This window comes from Manacus vitellinus, unplaced genomic scaffold, assembly GCF_001715985.3.
Source record: "Manacus vitellinus isolate BGI_N305 unplaced genomic scaffold, ASM171598v3 scaffold_8_pilon, whole genome shotgun sequence".
Classification (NCBI taxonomy): Eukaryota; Metazoa; Chordata; class Aves; order Passeriformes; family Pipridae; genus Manacus; species Manacus vitellinus.
This window is the reverse complement of record NW_021940864.1, coordinates 26,172,993-26,192,897: the sequence shown is the minus strand read 5'-3', so window position 1 is coordinate 26,192,897 and position 19,905 is coordinate 26,172,993. Positions and strand designations below refer to the sequence as shown.

Here is a 19,905-nt window from a genome sequence, read left to right as displayed (position 1 = left end):
TTAGTTCCTTCCACTTACGATCAGGGCACATTCTGCCAGGCATTCCAACTTTTTATGGTTGCAATGCTTTCTTTTACCTAAGTAAAGTAAATTAAATTCTAAATTATTAATGGATGTTTGTAACATCAAATGAAGACAAAGCTGTGTAATAAAATGGATAGGCTTTTTTCCTTTTTTTTTTTCCTGTGATATGGGAGGATATGAATTCAAAACAAAAGAATTACATGAATGTCATGTGTGTGACCCAGATCAAATCATTTGTCTGTGAACAAGTAGTTGCCAGACAAACTCTATACAAAACAGTCTTCTGATGAAGCATTAGACTGTCAAATCTGGAAAATTCTGACAAAAAATTAAAAGCTTTTGCTGAGTTTTTCTTCTTTTAACAGTCTACAATAACTTCTCTGTATTTAATAGGAAGAATTCAGTCTATATACCAATTGGAAGCATACTCAATAAAAATTAGCACTCTTAGCTAATCAGTTTTCTTGTTGACTTGATTGTGAGTGTGCAAAACTCAATCACCGTACAGGATCATTCTCTTGATTAGCTACACTTAAACCACAGAGATGTAGAAGGTCATTAGTACAAAAATTTATGATGAGTATAACAATAACAGTTCTTAATTCATCAATAAGTAACACAGTCAAAATTTAGATGGACATGTAATAGGAAAAAGAAGAACAAAATTATGAAAAGAAAAATCCCTTCTCACAATCAAATGTAAAGAAGCAGCCACAGTCTTGAATGGGTGACAAAGGTCACAATATTAAATAAAATTAAACCCAAGGGGGAAAAAATTCTGTAGAATCAAGTTGGTTTAATACATAAGATTTCTTTATTCCTTTTGGCTTTTTTTTCACCTCACTCTCATTTTTGTGCTTAGGCATTTTTAAAAGCACTTATACTATATTTCATTATGATACATTGTTATCAGCTGATTGCTGTATGTTAATGTGTGTTAAAGGTTGCTATGGCAACTACCAATGCATTAGTGTAACTGTATATTATGAGTAAGAAATTGCAGAATTTTTGTTCCAAACTTCTGTTTTATATTTTTAAAGACAGTAAAAGTTGGTAATATCTTTGGGACAGATAGTGTTTCAGAGGAAATGAGTTCTCTTTTTATGTCCTTTCCAAGACAAATAATTAAACCATAGTGTTTACTCTCAGATGCTACTGTGAGTATTCTTATATCAAATAATAATTCCTTAAAAAATTTAATTCAACATTTGCTTCATTCTGGATGCAGCCCTTACCTGCATCTACCAAATTAAATACTGGAAAAAGTTATGAATATGAACTTAAGTGTTTGGAATGCATATGAAAAGAAGATCCCTCAAATGGTCTTGGTGTTTGCTTTGTCACTCTCCTTTCCACTGAATATAACTAGAGCTGATATGTTCTTGATTTGTATCCCCAGCAAATGGTCTTGGTGTTTGCTTTGTCACTCTCCTTTCCACTGAATACAACTAGAGCTGATATGTTCTTGATTTGTGTCCCCAGCAATGCATTATCTTTATCTTTTTGTTAACCTTTTTAGGATATAGGTAATGCTTGTCCCTTCATATTTCTTCTCCTAGAGGGATCACTTGTAGGACCAGATTTCATCAAGCACTGGTTTATAACTACTCTTTTAATAGTTGGTTACCATAACAAGACAAAAGGCAGATAGCCTTGCATCTAAGCATTTAGAGATGCCTGCAAATGTTTGCCAGAATGGATGTGCCGTTCCTTTTCTGCCTGCAAAGAGAGAATGAAAACTACATATATTCCTAAAACTAGAACTGTAATGCTATAAAAGAAGAAAGATACTTTCATTGTAGGTGCTGTTTTCTAAAATAATAGGCACTATATTTGCACTTCTTATTAAATCTTACCAATCATAAAAGCCTCTCAGTATTATTGGTATTGTACTCAAGACAACAAACAGCAATATTTTTTTTGTATGTCTGGCCTGTAATTTTTTTTATAGTAAGATGTCAGGAAGAACATGGAGAGTTCTTAGCATGGTTTCTCTGGCTGCCAAAAAAGTCTGACAGGATGTGAGAAGAAAATATAGACAAGAAAACAGTTCTATTAGTCACTAAAAATTATGTTTCTCATATAAATATTTCAGTTAAATACTGCTTTCAAAGGAGATAATTTTTGCAGTAGAGGAAAACTTTATCAATATTGTGTCAATAAACCTAAAATATGAAGATTAAACCTTACCAATACATTCATTTTAGGTGCAGGAGAGGTTAGTTTAATTATCTATTACAAAAATTCTACACATGAAACACATCAACCATATTCTTGCAAGACCCTTTATTTTGGAAAAATACATGTTTTAAGCATTTGACATAGTAAGACAGATTTTTTTATCTGTTTTATTATTTATTAGCGTTGCATGTATTTATTATTTTTTATTAGTAGTATTTTTTCTTCTGTTTTAATCATGTTTATTATTTGGGCATTTTATGTATCTTGTTAACTGCTAAAATAATTAAAAAACCCTCAAACCTGTATATTTGAGGTACAGAAATATCTCTGAATTTTAGTTATATACTAGCTTATTGTTATGGTATCTGCTTCATAAACAGCGTTCAAAATATAATCCTTTGACTCTTCTGTCAACCTCTTCACATCTATCCTTGTTTTTGTGGTTTATATTGTTACTTTATTAAATAAATTTGATAGAAAATAGCAGCAGGTATAAGCCACACAGTTTTGTTTATTTGTGTCTTACTTTCTTTTTTAGTGAATTTAGTGGGTTTTACTACTTTCTAGACTATTTGGCTTCTTTGAATCCTTGCTATACTTGCAGTTCCATGTTTCAGTTGGTATAAATAGTAATTTTTATACTGCTATACTACCATAATCTTGTCTTCAAGACAAAAATGCAATTTCTGAAATTGAATTGATTTTTCATACTGTATGCAGGATGTGAAGAATAGAAGAAACCCTCGCCTTGTACCATATGCTCTTTTGGATGATCGAACAAAGAAGTCAAACAAAGACAGTCTTCGGGAAGCAGTTCGCACCCTTCTAGGTTATGGTTACCATCTGGAAGCTCCTGATCAAGACCATGGTAATTAATTTTGGGGTTTTTTTCTTCTCAGAACCAAAAAGGATTAGAATATGTCACTCCACTACTGAATTTGTTGGTTCAATAAAACATTTTGAACAGGTGTCTCCAAATCTAAAAGGTGCTTTTCTTCATTTTCTGTTGTTTGTATTTCCCTTAGATTTTAATTTCCTTGGGAATAAACTGCTGGAAAATGCTGTTTTTTCCTAAAATGCAGTGGTCATTGATCTGGTTCTTTGAATGGAGTTACTAATTAAATGCGAAGAACGCAAGTGCAATACTTGAATCTGAAAGATGTGATCAGTGCTGTTGCAAAATTGCCAGAGGAAAGGAACTGCAGAACAGTGTCCCACAAACTGATCTTTCATGAGCAAAGACTGGAACTGCATTCATCAGAAGATTTTTTATACTCATTTTGAGGAGTTAGATTTTGCAGTTTATAAGTCTCTCAAGTTTTTGAGATGCATAAAACGTGATAGGGATCTTCTTTCATCAGCAAAAATCCATACAGTTATTAAAGGATTTAGAGCCCTCTAGTGGTGTTCTGCATCTCCAATCATTAATTTTTATTTAAACTTAATTTTACAAAGCTCTCTAGTGTCAGGTTTTATGCTTTATTATTATTCCTTGCTGGTTTCCCACAGCAGCTGTATTTTTGGGATTGCTTAGAATCTGGAAAGCATTATGTTACTTAGAATTTAAAAAGAAAACAAATTCTCAGTTATCATGCTTTGTGGTGCTACATCTGTATAGTTGAGGTACTGAGGGTCTTCAAAAATGTTTTTAATTTTGTCAACTATCAAAGAGAAAATTTTATGGATAAAGAATTATGTGGCGGAGAGTTCAGAGTTGCTTACAGGAAACAATGAGCCTCACCCAGGTCAGGCATAGTGGCATCAGAAGTGATAATAAATTCTGAGGGATATGATTTTATAGGCTATTCTAGATGATATTGGAAATGTGGACCTTGATGTGGCTGAGAAAACAGAAGAGAAAGCGAGAGGTTCTTAGCATGGTCTAATAAAAAGGTGCAGGTAGGTGCAGACACATTTGGTCTTAAAACAAATTCAAGAAAAAGAGGAGTTATGGTGATTAGACTGGAATGCTGACCTTTCAGAGGTCACACAGGATTTAATACATTGCAAATTTGTGGAAAGAGATCCTTGCCTTTCGCATTCTTTTTCCTAATCTGAGAAAAAGAATCCGAGTGATTTGTAGCTGCACTCAGATTCCTAAGTTCTCTTCCTCCCCCCCCCCCCCCCCCCCCCCCCCCCCCCGGTGAATTTACAAGTGTAGGGTTATTTCACAGAGGTACTTAAGCGTGCTGATTCCCCAGAATGGGAAAGGACACTTTTCCCATATGGCTGTTCTGCAAGCACATTCTTCTTTACATGCCTATGCTTAAAGGTGTTCCTTTACCTTGTCCTTTCACTGTCTTAATTTTTGTCAGTAGTTTAACACAGTACTTTCTGCATTAGTTGGGGTTTTTTTTCCTTATTTTTATCTTTTTAAACCTTACAGCAGTGAGACTGGACATGTGCAGTGGGATAATGGAAAAGTTCAGGATCTTCCGCACAGAAAAGACTTATGCAGTGAAGGCTGGGAAGTGGTACTTTGAGTTTGAGGCGGTTACTGCAGGAGACATGAGAGTTGGCTGGACCAGGCCAGGTTGTCTGCCAGATCAGGAGCTTGGCTCAGATGAAGAAGCTTTTGTTTTTGATGGCTTTAAGGTTTGTATGTGTTTATCTGCAATAATAAGTGGTTGCAAAACTTTTAATTTTTTGCATCTAATTCCATGTATCATTGCCTCAACTTAATTTCCTTCTCATCTTTCATTGATGTTTTATGAAATTATTTCTCTCTGTCTTTGAGGGCCTAGATGGAATAAGGAGGATCAGTGTCACCTGAAAAATTAATTAACAGGATTTGACATCTCTATAATTTTTTTTCACAGTTTCACAGTATTTGTACAGTATATATAAAGAATTGAAAATCAAAGTGACTTAAATTCAAAATACTGGCAGAGCTGTAATTAGCTATGAATCATTTCTTTAGAGTTTTACTCTGTTGTTCTCTTGATAAGAAGTGCCATTAGGGAATAAATATAGTTAAGTTGATTAACAGTCATGTTTGAGGGAAACTTTGATACGAATTTTTTCTCGAAATGTAAGAGTTCCAAAGAATATAACTAGTTTTTTATAGAAATCCTTACAACTTCACTGACGTATCATAGAACCAGTAAATTTTGCTCAAATTTAACTCTGCATGAAACAATGACAGATTGAAATCAAGTAGTAAAAATATATAGGAAAACAAACTTTTATATATTACTGATTGTCATCAGAATAGGTTAAATGACTCAGAAGAACTTTTAGTATGAAGGCAAGTGCAACTGCAACTGCTATCGAAACCTTAATTATTATTAAGACTATTGTCAAAGTATTTCTTGTATCTGGTATTGGAATTAATTGACTTTATTACTATTATAATATGTAACAGAAATCAACAGTATTCCTGGCTGTTCCCAGTTAGATAAAGCTCTCAAGATGTATTTTATTTATGTGGTGGGAATTTATTTTTTCCACTCTTGTGTTGCATGAGAAAATACCTTGAAAAGAGAACTGAAAAGTTGTTTTTGTAAAATATCTGACTGGCTTAAATAAACTATTCAAATCCTGTATATTTACTGGAATAACTGTGTTGTAGTTTGCCTTCTTAATCTTAGGTTTTGATCTTTAGGTCTCAATCCACATAACTGTTTTGTTATCTTTGATTTTAATGGGTTCTTTTCTTGACTGGAGAAAAGATTTTGATATTCAGGATGCCCAGAAAAGTTCATTTGTTTTGTATGATGATAAAAATCTACTTGCGATGGAATATATAAATAGAAAACCTATTTGTTATTAACAGGGGGTTTTTTTGTTTTATGCTTGTTGCAATACTTTTTAATGTGTTTGAACTCCAATCCAAGGCTCCATCCAAAGCCTTTGCAGTCATAGGTATCATTAATCATGCCCTCAGCTACTCTGGAATCTATCAGAAACTCAGTGCTTGTCTCATCCACAGGCAATTCTATTCCTTCCAAAATCTGCTATGCATTAATCTAAGATTAATTTATTTCGCACACCACATTTTTAGAATTATACTCAAGGAAAGAATAAAGTTTGTTTGCAAGTAATGAATTTATAGGTTACTGAAATAAATAAAAGCAATTTCTTAAAAAAGGTTTGTGAAGCAGCTATGTAACATTGTAATAGATATAATATTATTTTAATTATAAGTCTTCCATGAAATTACAGTAAAATAAGCAATGCTCTTACTTGTTAGTAAAATGTTGAAACAGCCATTTCCCCTGTCAGCTCTCTTAGCAATGTTTTACAATGCTGATGTGAGGGGTGCTTGCACGAAGTTAATTGTTGGATTTCCATTTTCAGACTCAACTTGGAGAACTCAAAGACATTGTTTTGGAATTATATTCTGTGTTCATTTCAGCGCCAGCTTAATTGAGAAGGTTAATTATTAGTTCTACCACTAAAGACGAGAGGAACACCCACATCGTCACTATTATTCTTTTAATTCTTTTCAGGCACAGCGGTGGCACCAAGGTAATGAGCATTTTGGCCGCTCTTGGTTGGCAGGAGATGTTGTTGGATGCATGGTTGACATGAATGAGCACACTATGATGTTCACCTTAAATGGTGAAATCCTGCTTGATGACTCAGGTTCAGAACTTGCATTCAAGGACTTTGAGGTTGGTGACGGTAAGTACTGTAATATATCATGCTGTTAACTTCCTGTTGCCCAATTTTTGCTCTGACTTTGCTTTAATGTGTTTCTTGTGGTGTGTTTCTTATTCCCTCATCTGCACCCCCTTGTCCCCTCCCATCCCAGGAACTACCCCTTGTCCTTTTCTCTATTTGATTAGTATTAAGCCTTTGGAAAGGAAGTTTACTGGGTGTGAGGATGAGGCAAGACTTTTTTTTCCGTGGTGACCTTTGTGGCCATCTTTTGTCATGAGACCTTTTCACTGTTTTACAGGGATGTGTCTGGAATGTCAGATTCATGACCTTATATATTTCATCCTCACTGCAGCAGGTCACTGTATGATATAACAGAATCATAGAATGCATCATAGAATGGTTTGGTTTGGAAGGGACGTTTGAAGATCCTCTAGTCCACCCGCCCTGCTGTGGGTAGGGACATCAGATTTTATCTAGATGAAGTACTTAAATGTTACCAAATTTCTGTCCAATTAGTGAGAAACCGTGATAGGAAGTTTAAGTCATCTTTAAGGTTTTGTTTTAGCACTGGGAGGAGAAATGACACCTGATCCAGGGTAAAGTCGAGTGATACAAAGCTAACCTTCAAATTTTTTTGCTTAATTCTAAAGCAGTGGATTGAGCTTTGTGTGTTGCTGTAGGTTTCTTGGTGCGGGTTTCAGAGTCCACAAGCAGGTGTTAGTTTGTTATAAAGCCATAGCTTATGGCTTTGCCAAAGATGGCAATGATTGTGAGGGTATGTCGGGTGCCAGATTGATTCTATACCAAAGAAGCATTTTTGTTCATAAATTTAATTATATACTTGTGTGCAAATAGATAGAGAAAAGGGTAAGAAATCGCATTAATTTAGTTCACTGCCTAAAACTTTTGAAATATCATAGCGTAAAAGAATATTTTAAGCTTTAATCTTTCCCTTTTATTTGTTGCAGGTACATATATTCTACCATATATATTATACATATTTTAAACAATACAGCTGTAGCTGAGAGATAAAGTTAAATTTTTTGAATAGTAAGAGCTGCAAATGATACTGTTTGGTTACTCATTCCTATTCACAGGGGAAGCCTGAATCTCATACCTATTAATTAGGCAATTCCCTCTTTGAATTTTAACCACTTTAATTTCATCTGAATTTCAGAGTATTTTATTTTCAGGAGTGCTTTGGGAGAATTTTTTTCCTTCTTTGGCAGGCCTTAGGAATTAGAAATATTTTAATTTCCTTTACAATTACATAATTGCCATCAATTTTCTAGACTTGTGCCTGTTACTTCAGATTTCCTTAGGTGCAGCGATAACATGATGAGGGAAAGGGCTTTGTGAATTGGCTTATTGTAAGTGCTATATGCAAAAAAATCATCTTGGTGCCATTAAATTGTAATGGCTTTCCAGTTATTAGGTAGTATAATCCCATTGAAGAGTAAGATTCTGAAAGAAACTGAAATTTTATTAAATTCTGAGGGTAACCTGTTTGACCACTATTTTGATTTCCAAGTTGATGAAATCACAGTGGTGTACTTTTTGTGCTACTTGTTTCTAGCTGCAGGTTCAGACTGAAACAGATCTCTGAGTCTGAAACTGCTAAAGTAGTTCCTGGCTTGACGTGAAGCCTGAAGGCTTTGGTAACCTTGTCAAAGACTTTATGTCAGTGTCAAGCCTCTCATATTTTTCACAGTATCCTTGTAATTCACATTAAGTTCCTTTATTGTCATGTTTGTGGAAAAGAGCTTGCTCTTTGAAATAAGACCTCCTATTTGGTTTTCAAAGGAATGTGCTGATTGACCTCAGATTTAATAACTCCAGAGCCATATTTGAAAATATTGTGGGTATTTAATACACAATTCTTGGGGCGAAGAGGACTCAGGGAGGGAAGGCAACTCTGTGTATGAGTGTGTATATGCAAACAGACAAATGAAATACACAAAATAAATTACTTTTATTGATCTTAATGATTATTGAGCTTTCTCTTTTTTTTTTTTTTTTTTTTTTTTTTTGTTAGACTTACTTTAGTTTGGTTTTGATATTGGCTCTTGCTTAACTGAGACTCTTCTTCAGGTCACTTCTATCAGTGAATCCTGTGCATTTTATGTTGCTGCAGAAAGGGATCTTTAGCTTTCAAAAAAGGTTAGAATTTCTGGTGCAGCCTTACTGTAAATCAGACCTGTAGTTTTAATTTACTTAGGAATGGTGAAAATGGAGTACAATGCTCTCCCATCTTATTAATAAGGCTCATATGCTGTGTATTAGATTGTGCTACCAATGAGAGGATTGGGATTATGACAGATGAATTTGCTTATGAGATATCATCTCAGTAGTAAAATTGATAAACATAATTGCATCTTATTATGCAATTGTATGAAGGAAATTTTACACTGTAGATATGAACAAGAACACTGTATAAACCAAATTTTGTTTTTTCTACTCACGATCTCCATGAGCATGAACCGTTTGTAGTGTTTGACAGATTGGGTCAGGAGGTTCATGTTGTGTTCTTGAAAGTAGGGAACATTATGAAAAATGCTGCTGTCCTGTGCTTTCACCACAGACAGTGCTAGAGGGTTACTCTTCGTGTGGTAATGTTAAAGTATTTTTTGTTTTGCTATTTCACAAAGTGAAATGAAAGTTTTGTTACATAGCCCAGTTTTGTACCTGGAGGTTAAGAGCCAGGTTATGGACAAATAATCTTTGTATGTGGCCTCCAGCATGCAAGGGCTATGTGGAATCTGTGAAACATCACATCAGAAATGGCTGGATACCCATTTAGAAATGGGTATTGAAAATTCATTTTTATTCCATAGAAAGACATGTAGCTGCCTTAGCAGCACACTCCCTGTAAGATGATATGCTCTTTCTTTGTCATATACAGAAGAGCCCTAAAACACCGTAATGACAACTGAACCATGGGCAAATCAGCCCAGAATTTCACCAGAGGTGGAATAGTGTTTTCATGATTAGGGTTGGTACTCGTATTTATATTCCATTCCTACAGAGCAAGGGTTACTGTACAGTTAAAGTTACTTGCATGAGTTAGCTACATGTACAGTGCCTTCTGAAATCAATGGAATTTGCATTGGCGAGAGAGATTGTCATCTTGATTTTGTATTGGCTACATTTACAGGGTTGATGGGAAGTACTAGATTGAGTAAAAACATCAATGAGAGTTTTACCTGTGTAGGAACTTTTTCTGGGTTTCTTTATTTTCTTTCAGGGAACCTTGCAAATGCTCATTTACATTTGTGTTAGTGTGTAAAATATTTGCTTCACATCTAATAATGAATCTGTCTGAGAGTTCTCTTTTTTTTTTTTTTTTTTTTTGAGCCCACAGGAAAATGCACAGGTATAAGTATTACCAGTTTTTGAGTGATGAGCTAAGAATTGTAAGGTTATTTAAAATAGAATTTTGATTTTTGGCTTTACTTAACTTTTGCAACAACTTATGGATTCCTTTAACTTGAGGGAGCCTAGTAAATTCTCCCTACTAGAGCTGCTGGGGTTTACCATGGCATATAGCTCGATATATTTTTCCTAGTTTTGTGTTGTATAATACAATATTGTTTCATTTAGTGCTGGAAAATACTCTCTATTATTGTTCATCATTGCATTTGCACTAGAGGAATAGACACAAATCTTATTGTCTGTATCAGCTATGTTATCTGAGAAGTTGACGCCTACAAGGCAAGGATTTAAGAGCCAAGCTGTGAAGATAATCTGGAATTGAATTTATGACTAATAGAGTGTTTCATTAAATATATCAGGTCTAATACACATAAATATGACAACCAGTTTCTTATATCTGTAGTAAAATCTTCAGAAAGTGATACTGAAGACTGACCATTTAAGTGGTCATTCCTGTAGATGGTGCTATGGAGTTTGCTTTTGTCTCTGAAGAAAACATGTATCATGAATTGATCCTCTGCCCTTTTTTTTATCTAGGCAGCATAAAGAAAAGAGAGGAACTAAATTGTATTTTGTCCTTTTATCTTTTGATACCTGGTACATTCATATGAATCAGAATCATTGATTCATATTCCTGCCTCGATAAAAAAGAAAACATTTTGTTAATAACTAGATCAAATGAATCTACAAAGTGATTTGTAGCTGTGAAAATTGACAAACAGGATGAAAAGGAATAGAAGAAATAGAAGATTTTCTTAGGTTTTTTGGACTGGAACTGAGAAAAATACCCCTTTTTTAAAAAAGTGCAAAGAAGTCACAAATGAATTCCCTGTGCTAGTGAAACACTAAGATGCATACAAATGTGAAACTGATTCAAAAGGTAAAACAGAAAACATAACCCCAAACCAAACTACATTATTTCATGAAGCTGAAGTATCATATTGTCAGTTCTCATTATCCAGAGCCACAGTTTTATGAATTTTTAAAATTAATTTTTTTTTTTTAAAATCTATGACATGCACTTGGTGCATATTTGTATTTTTTTTTTTACTATTATAACTGCATGGACAAACACTATATTACTTTTAAAGTAAGTTTCTCTCAAAATACCATGAATAATGAAATTTTAGGGGGAATATAAAAGTAGTAGGAGTAAAATTGGAGTAAAATTGGCAACACTCTACCAGCTTAGCAGAATGATTAACCAAGAGCTGACTGTCAGACTCTGTGAGGTAAATTGAGTGTTGCATGAAGAGATTCACGACTATTATGGGGCTTTTCTTTTTCAGAATTATGTTTAAGATACATTACTTGGTGACATGCAAGATGCAATGTGCTACTGATGACTGCTTACATTTATAATCTTTGGTTTTTTGGATTAATTTACTTTTTTTTACCAAATAATTTTTAATTCAGTTATGGAGAAGAGCAGTTCATTGATGTTCATGACGTACAACCCATGTGTTCTTTCATCTTGTTTTAAGGATTTCTACCTGTGTGCAGTCTGGGCCCATCTCAAGTGGGAAGAATGAACTTTGGAAAAGATGTCAGCACTCTAAAATATTTCACTATATGTGGCTTACAGGAAGGGTATGAACCCTTTGCTGTTAATACAAACAGAGACATTACCATTTGGCTGAGTAAAAGACTCCCTCAGTTTCTACCAGTGCCCACAAATCATGAACATATTGAGGTTTGTGATCCTATTAAAATGTTTCTAGACACTTGAATATGTTTAATTTATGTTTCTACTTTTGCACTTCTAGACAAGATTTTTAATGTGATATGTTGTCCCATTTCTGGATGAACCTTGCACCTGTTAGAATTTTCTTACCTTCAGTAGAGTTGCAAAGAATGTAATTATTTGGTTGATAGTATTTTTTTCAATGAAGTCTGTCGTGCGTAAACATGAGATTCTCAGAGACAAATTTTACAAGATGTCCTCATTAAGAGCTCGTTTTGCAGTGAAAGCTATGTTTGTAAACAAGTTCCAGAAATTGGGCATTTTTACATAACAGATACCATGTGCACACACTTTGTGATTTTTCCATAGCTAATTGGTTTTGATTTTAATAAATATTTATTAGCCAATTGTGTCAAAACCTATGTCTCAATTAGTTGTGCATCTTGATGGAACGGAATTCATGCCTTGTAAGTTTTCCATTAAATCCTTCTGAAACTGATGAAATAAGAATTCTTTTTCAGCTGTTGTGTATCACAATGTAGTATTTGAGAAACAATTTATGTTTTTGCATATGTGCATGTATGATTTATATTTTTTGGTCTGTGTTGTTCTGGGCAGGGCTGGAATTATGTTGCAAAGAGTTATGAGAAAGGTAATTTCTTTGAGTCTTTTTTTTTTAATTTAACAATGGAACCACAAATAACATCCACTCCTCATAGTATTTATTTCCCTTCAAAATGGCAGCACGTGATTGCAGTACATTTGATTGTTGACAGCATACCCTTGCAAGGTTTGCAAGTCATGAATGCATATTCTAGAAATATAAATTGAATAGTTACAAAGCAGAAAAAGCATTGGCTTCAACACAACTACATCTTTTTGTCTCATAGGTGATGAGAATTGATGGCACCATAGACAGCTGCCCCTGTCTGAAAGTCACGCAGAAGTCCTTTGGTTCACAGAACAGTAAAACAGATGTCATGTTTTTTCGATTAAGCATGCCCATTGAATGTGCTGAAGTGTTCTCCAGATCAGCTGCAGGAGGGTTACCAGGCTCTGGTCTTTTTGGCCCAAAGAATGACTTGGAGGATTATGATGCTGATTCTGATTTTGAGGTTCTAATGAAAACTGCTCATGGTCATCTGGTTCCTGATCGGACAGAAAGAGAAAAAGATGCCACAAAATCGGAGTTAAACAACCATAAAGATTATGTTCAAGAAAAGCCTTCACGTCTTAAACAAAGGTTAGTAGCATATTTGGTGTGCTACTTTTTTTTTCCCCCTTCTCAAAGTGGAAGAAAATGCCAGTCATGCCTGACAGACCAGTGAAATAACTTTTGGATATGTAGTTTAAGGTCATAATTAAGTGCTGTTAAAAATGCGCTTGTCCCTTTCTCTTTTCTGAATAATTTACCTTTGTGATTAGACTTTAATAGATTTTGATTTTACTTATTTTATTACAGATTTATGCTCAGGAGGACGAAGCCAGATTATAGCACGAGTCACTCTGCACGGCTTACTGAGGATGTGCTAGCAGATGATAGGGATGACTATGATTATTTGATGCAAACTTCCACGGTATCGTAACATAGGATTGCTGTTTGATTTTTGTTTGGTGGGGGTTTTTTTGCTTGGTTTTTTTTGGTTTGGTTTGGTTTGGGTTTTGGGGTTTTTTTTGGGGGGGGTTGATTTTTTTTTTTTTTTATTGCTGAGGTTTTTTTATATATAGCTAAAGTTGTTTTGCATGTAAAAGTTTCAGAAACAGTCTAATTTTCAAGCAGAAATTTTAATTTAATTGTCTATGGTAGTTCTGTGCTGCTGCTGAAGTTAAGACTGCTTTGTTCCTTTTGTTTTGAATTGATTGTCAGTCTAAAACAATTTCCAGATGAAAACCTATAAACTAGTTGAATCCGTTTTTGAAACTAGTGTTGATAACACCTAACATAAAAGAGGATGAATAAATAGTTCTAGAATAAGAAATAATAGGAAAAAGTACATTAAACCCGTAGGTCGTTGTTCAGGACCATTTGAAAACATCTGTACTAATTTTACAAAGCATTTATTTAATGTAACTCCTGGTGGAAGTTTTGTGCAGGATTTGTGCATATTTTTCCAACAAAATCAGCTCCATGAGCACTCACTCTTTGATGTTCAAAGGGAAAAAATACTCCTCTTCCCAATGTATTTTTCTCTTTCTAAAAGATGTCATATACTGGAAACTGAGTCACCTGCAGTATAAAAATTGTGGTTGCTGTAAAAAAATAGCTTACAATGCTATGATACAGCAGCCTTCAATACAGTTCTTTTCCATTTTTTTTCTTTTAGCAAGCATATTTGGTTGGCTGTATTTTGATTTGTGTTTATATTCTTTTGTTGCTTTGCTTACAATTTGCAATTGAATAAGGCTATGCTACTTTTGAAGAGATGACATGTTTCCAAATTTTAGAGCAATAAGTTCTGAATCAAACTGGAATCACACTGGAAAGCGAATAGTAACATTTGATAACATTATTTTTTTCATTAACAGTACTATTATTCAGTGAGAATATTTCCTGGTCAAGAGCCTGCTAATGTCTGGGTGGGCTGGATTACATCAGACTTTCACCAGTATGACACAAGCTTTGACTTGGACAGAGTGCGTACTGTCACAGTTACACTGGGAGATGAAAAAGGGAAGGTTCATGAGAGGTTGGTAATAATTTTCTTATGATCTATATTTTATACCCATAAAAGCAACTAGTAATTTATAAAGTGTAAATCCACCTCATTTAATGTAACTGGTTTGATGTGGAAAAATAATAAAAAAAGCAGTAGTATGAAAAAGTGTGGCTTGTTACCTCCTGTTACTTGTAAAGAAACAGTGGAGTAGTGATCTAGTCAAATCAATAGGCACTGAAAAGTAAAATAGTGCAGCTTTTCTATATAGTTGAAGACTATGATCCTGTAAATGTTGACTTCTGAGGCCACAATTAGTACAACAGTTCCTCTCAGCACTTCAAGTTATTATCCATGCCAGAAACCTGTTATGCTCAACATTAAATGATTTAAAACATTAACTTGCAAAGTCAGTTTTGTCTTCGAAATTTTACAAAACATTTGAACTTGTTCATACAATGTCATCTTCAGTTTTTATTTTTTCAATTATGATGTCCAGGTTTCATTGAGTTTTGACAGTGGTTCTGGTGGGATCCACTGTTTTCAGCCACAGGGCCTGGTTTCAGCCGTGCAAAGTTGTTATTAATTCATTACATAAAGTTTACACAGCATCCATAAATAAATTTGTCTTTTGACATTCAGTATAAAACGCAGCAACTGCTATATGGTGTGCGCAGGAGAGAGCATGAGCCCTGGACAAGGACGTAATAATAATGGTCTGGAGATTGGTTGCTTGGTCGATGCTGCCAGTGGCCTGCTGACCTTCACAGCTAATGGCAAGGAACTAGGCACGTACTATCAGGTGAGTATTTTTTGATGGTGTCTTCCAACGGGAAGGGGGAAAACCAAGTTCTCAGACTGCATCTCATTAGAGGTTTTTGTACAAGACTGTAAGAAAAAGTAATCACCACTGTTATGACTCTATTTTTTCCGTCCTATTTGAATTTCATGGGGTTTTATTCAAAGGCCTGCACTTGCTGACTGCCTTTTCTTTTAATTTGCAATACTGTTTTTCTGTCTTCTGTGGTTATGTATTTGTGTATCTTCGATTTAGGTTGAACCAAGTACAAAGTTATTTCCTGCTGTATTTGCTCAAGCTACAAGCCCCAATGTTTTCCAGTTTGAATTGGGAAGAATAAAGGTAAACAATGCTTGTTGTGTAGGTTTAGGATTTATGAATTTTATAAAATAATTTTATTTTATTTTTTGCCATTTGTTGCCTGTGATGTCTTCCTGGTATTGGGCACATTTTTTATGATTCCAAGTGTTTGCACTATTGCTGTTTTTATTCTTAACTCAGCTGTAAATACTTCATGAATTTAAAATACAGTACATTGAATAAGAAGGGTTGAAACTGATTAGAATTAACAGAGAATATTGCAAAGTCCTGTTGAATTTTCTGAATCTTGTCCTTCATGATGAAACAAAATCACTGGGGTCAGTAAGGCAGTTCTCATTCTACAAACAGAGCATGGAAGACTGGTGTATCTGCAGATTAGATTAGGGTTTTAAAATAATTTTAAAGTACACGCAAACAAAACACTCAAGGAAACTGAGCTGAATGTTGCTTCCTTTCCTTGGATAATTGGATGTTGAAAAAATCAGAAGAAGGAAAATTGGGTCTCTGGTACAAGGAAGTAACCACACATTCCAGTCAAGTTTCTATTTCAAATTTAGCTATTAAAAAAAAAAAAAAGGAAAATGCTGCTTGCTGCTAATCTTCCAACAGTTCCCAGCTGGTTTTAAAAACTACTAAAAATGTTAATTTCATGTTGCACTGTGCTTTACCATATGTTGAATGTATTTTTTGAGAAATAAAGTATGCAGTGTTTGATAAAGATGATGAAACAGGTTGTCTCTTCCATTGGAATTTTCCAGAATGTAATGCCATTATCTGCTGGCTTATTCAAAAGTGAGCACAAAAACCCAGTCTCTCAGTGTCCTCCACGTCTTCATGTCCAGTTTCTGACTCATGTGCTTTGGAGCAGAGTGCCAAACCACTTCTTGAAGATTGATGTGTCTCGGATCAGTGAACGTCAAGGCTGGATGATACAGTGCCTGAATCCTTTGCAGTTCATGGCCCTTCATATTCCTGAAGAAAACAGGTTGATGCTTTTGTTTTGTACTGTATCGGGGTTAGGTTGGTATTATGAAACTGGTCATGTAATACCATTTCTATAAGAAGGTCTAAGGTCTTCTCTGTATTTATAACACAGGTAAATAAAGGTAGTGTGTTTTGATTTAACTAATATTGAAAATTATCTTAATTTTCAGTGTTTTAAAATCTGCCTTCTTTTGTTGTGTTTCCAGCCTCTCCTAGTTTCTCTCCAAACTCTTTAATAGTATATGCAGGTTTTGAATGAAAATGAAAGTAATTCTGTTTATAAATTATTAAAGATAATCTGTAAAATAAGCAAAGGTGTCTTTTTGTATAGATTTTTAAAGATTTTTTATCCACTTAATTCTTCCATTCCTTTTCTTTCTAAATTTAATTTAAACAATTGAAGTGATTTCCTTGTTACCCAAATGTATGAGTATTTTGCCAGTGCCAAAACTGAAAAACAAGTTACTGAAAAGGTGACTTGTTTAGGTAAGAATTCTAAACAAAGAACCCCAACCCTGAATCCTCTTCAAATGAACTGGTTAGTCTGTTGCCATTTTCCAATCTGAGATCTAAAACCAGTAAATGATATAAATATCTCAATTTTTACTGATTTTAAAACCTTAATTTTCTGTTATGCAAATTCTCGTTTGTAGTATGAAGAAATATTCTATGCTAAGTAAATAATTTAGATTTCTTCCCCACCAAAAGAAATTGGAGTAATGAATTCAGGAGCAACTTCAATAAATTTCTGATTGAGCTTTGTTATTAGTCCTTGATTCTTAGATTGACAGTGTTTCTCACATGAAAGATGAAATGTGGAAAAAGTCCATCCCTAGAATTGATATTAAGCCAATGTTATCCTTAGGGAGAATTTTTAATCCCTTCAAAAGAAGTTTTTGCATTGATATGAAATTTACTGTATTTTTTGTTTGTTTTTTTTGTTTGTTTGTTTTTTGTTTTTCTTTTTTTCTCTGCAGAACAATTGATATTTTAGAGCTGACAGAACAAGAAGAATTGCTGAAATTTCACTACCATACCCTCCGATTATATTCAGCTGTTTGTGCTTTAGGCAACAACCGAGTGGCCCATGCCCTGTGTAGCCATGTGGATGAATCTCAGCTCCTCTATGCTATTGAGAATAAATACATGCCAGGTTTATTACGTGCAGGATATTATGATTTACTCATTGACATCCATCTCAATACCTATGCAACTGCCAGGTTAATGATGAATAATGAATTTATAGTTCCAATGACAGATGAGACCAAGAGTATTACTTTGTTTCCTGATGAAAACAAAAAACACGGCCTCCCTGGTATAGGACTTAGCACTTCATTAAGGCCAAGAATGCAGTTCTCCTCTCCAAGTTTTGTAAGCATTAGCAGTGAATGCTTTCAGTTCAGTCCTGAATTCCCTCTGGAAATTTTGAAGGCCAAAACCATAGAGATGCTGACTGAAGCTGTTCAGGAGGGAAGCCTCCATGTCAGAGATCCAGTTGGGGGTTCTACGGAATTTCTCTTTGTCCCTCTCATCAAGCTCTTTTATACCCTCCTAATTATGGGAATCTTCCACAATGAGGATCTGAAACACATCTTGCAGTTGATTGAGCCCCGGGTTTTCAAAGAGGCAATGAGCCAGGAGGATGAAATTGTTTTCTCAGAGAAGGAGCTGGGTTCAGATGAGTTCAAGTCAGAAGAAGGAGAGGAAGAAACCAGAGGGGAGCAAATGCCAAAGGAAGGACTCCTTCAGATGAAACTTCCAGAACCAGTTAAATTACAGGTAACAATACTGTTGTGATAGTGGTTGTTCCCATTTCTTTACAGATCCTGGTTTTTTTTCACTTGGTAATCTATCTTTCAAGGAATAAAGCATTTTGATGTTAGTCAAATAAAGAGGTAATTTCTTTACAGGAAAGGAGAAGATTTAGTATCTTTCTGATAGTATAAACCTGTTCACTATAGATCAAGCAACTGTTGTTGTATTAAAAAGAATTACTTTCTCAATACCATTAATAGGGAATTCTTCATTTTTATGGATCCAAGCAGAAAAGAAATTCCCTAGAAGAAAGGGGTAAATCCATTCCTTTATAACTTTTATTATGTCTGGGGGACATTAATCTCTTTCAGATGCCAGATATTCCTGGTGTGAGATTACTTTACATATAGTAAATGACAGCATTAAATATTTCAGACACTTCACATGACGGTAGCTGCTGCTGTAAGAAATCCATCCTTACTTGCATAATATGCAAAAGATATTTCTTAGCTTGCCAACTCGTCTCTCAATACTGTTTTCTCAGATGTGTCATCTACTCCAGTACCTGTGCGACTGCCAAGTACGACACCGAATAGAAGCCATTGTAGCATTTTCAGATGATTTTGTGGCCAAGCTTCAAGAGAATCAACGCTTCCGGTACAATGAAGTGATGCAGGCCTTGAACATGTCTGCTGCCCTGACGGCTAGAAAAACAAAAGAATTTCGATCCCCACCTCAGGAGCAGGTACGACTCACAATGGACAATTTATTTTTTGTTTTGCTCTATGTGTGGCAGAGTTCTGTTTGATCTGACAGTGTAATCTGTCTTTCTTTTGTATTCTTTAAGATTAACATGCTGCTGAACTTTAAAGATGATAAAAATGATTGTCCTTGCCCTGAAGAAATTCGGGATCAACTCCTGGATTTCCATGAAGACCTAATGACACACTGTGGTAAGCCTTACTTTTATTTTTTTAATTATATTAGCCGTAGAAGCAATTATAAATAATTTTACGTAAGCAACACCAACTGCATAGTCTATAGATTAGACTGTATCAGTTATAAATACTGTCAAATAAAGAAAATTAGCTTGCAGTCAAAACCAAGGAAATCTTCTTATCCTGATATCTGGTCAAACTGAAAAGGAATGCTGTCTATTTTGCATCATGAGCTTCTGTTTTGCAAGTTGACAAACCCAGTTCCTTCACCCTTTCCTTATAGGACACGTCTTCAGGACACCAATCATTTTGACAGGTCATTGCTGGATGCTTTCCAGCTTTTCAATGTTATTCTTGTATTTGGTAACCCAAAACTGGATTTTGTATTCCAGATGCCATTTCATGAGTGCCGAGTACTGGGTAATAATCAATTAATTAGCTAGTGATTATGTTTCTACTACTACAGGATATTTTTAACTCCCCTTGCTGTTAAACTGCAACGGCTGACTGCTGCTGACTGGTGTCTAG

The 19,905-nt window shown here is 34.7% G+C and overlaps 1 protein-coding gene across 1 annotated transcript in view; it reads left to right on the top strand.

Annotated features, from left to right (window-relative positions):
• Positions 1-19,905, top strand: part of RYR2 (ryanodine receptor 2) — a 379,203-nt gene that overhangs the window by 230,624 nt on the left and 128,674 nt on the right. Inside the window, exons 27-39 of the mRNA XM_029965125.1 lie at positions 2,926-3,073; positions 4,592-4,800; positions 6,657-6,831; positions 11,727-11,935; positions 12,817-13,169; positions 13,389-13,503; positions 14,453-14,613; positions 15,223-15,382; positions 15,635-15,721; positions 16,459-16,685; positions 17,662-18,463; positions 18,984-19,184; positions 19,287-19,392. Of these exons, the coding sequence (XP_029820985.1) occupies positions 2,926-3,073; positions 4,592-4,800; positions 6,657-6,831; positions 11,727-11,935; positions 12,817-13,169; positions 13,389-13,503; positions 14,453-14,613; positions 15,223-15,382; positions 15,635-15,721; positions 16,459-16,685; positions 17,662-18,463; positions 18,984-19,184; positions 19,287-19,392 (2,953 nt within the window). The remainder of the gene's footprint in view (positions 1-2,925; positions 3,074-4,591; positions 4,801-6,656; positions 6,832-11,726; positions 11,936-12,816; positions 13,170-13,388; positions 13,504-14,452; positions 14,614-15,222; positions 15,383-15,634; positions 15,722-16,458; positions 16,686-17,661; positions 18,464-18,983; positions 19,185-19,286; positions 19,393-19,905) is intronic.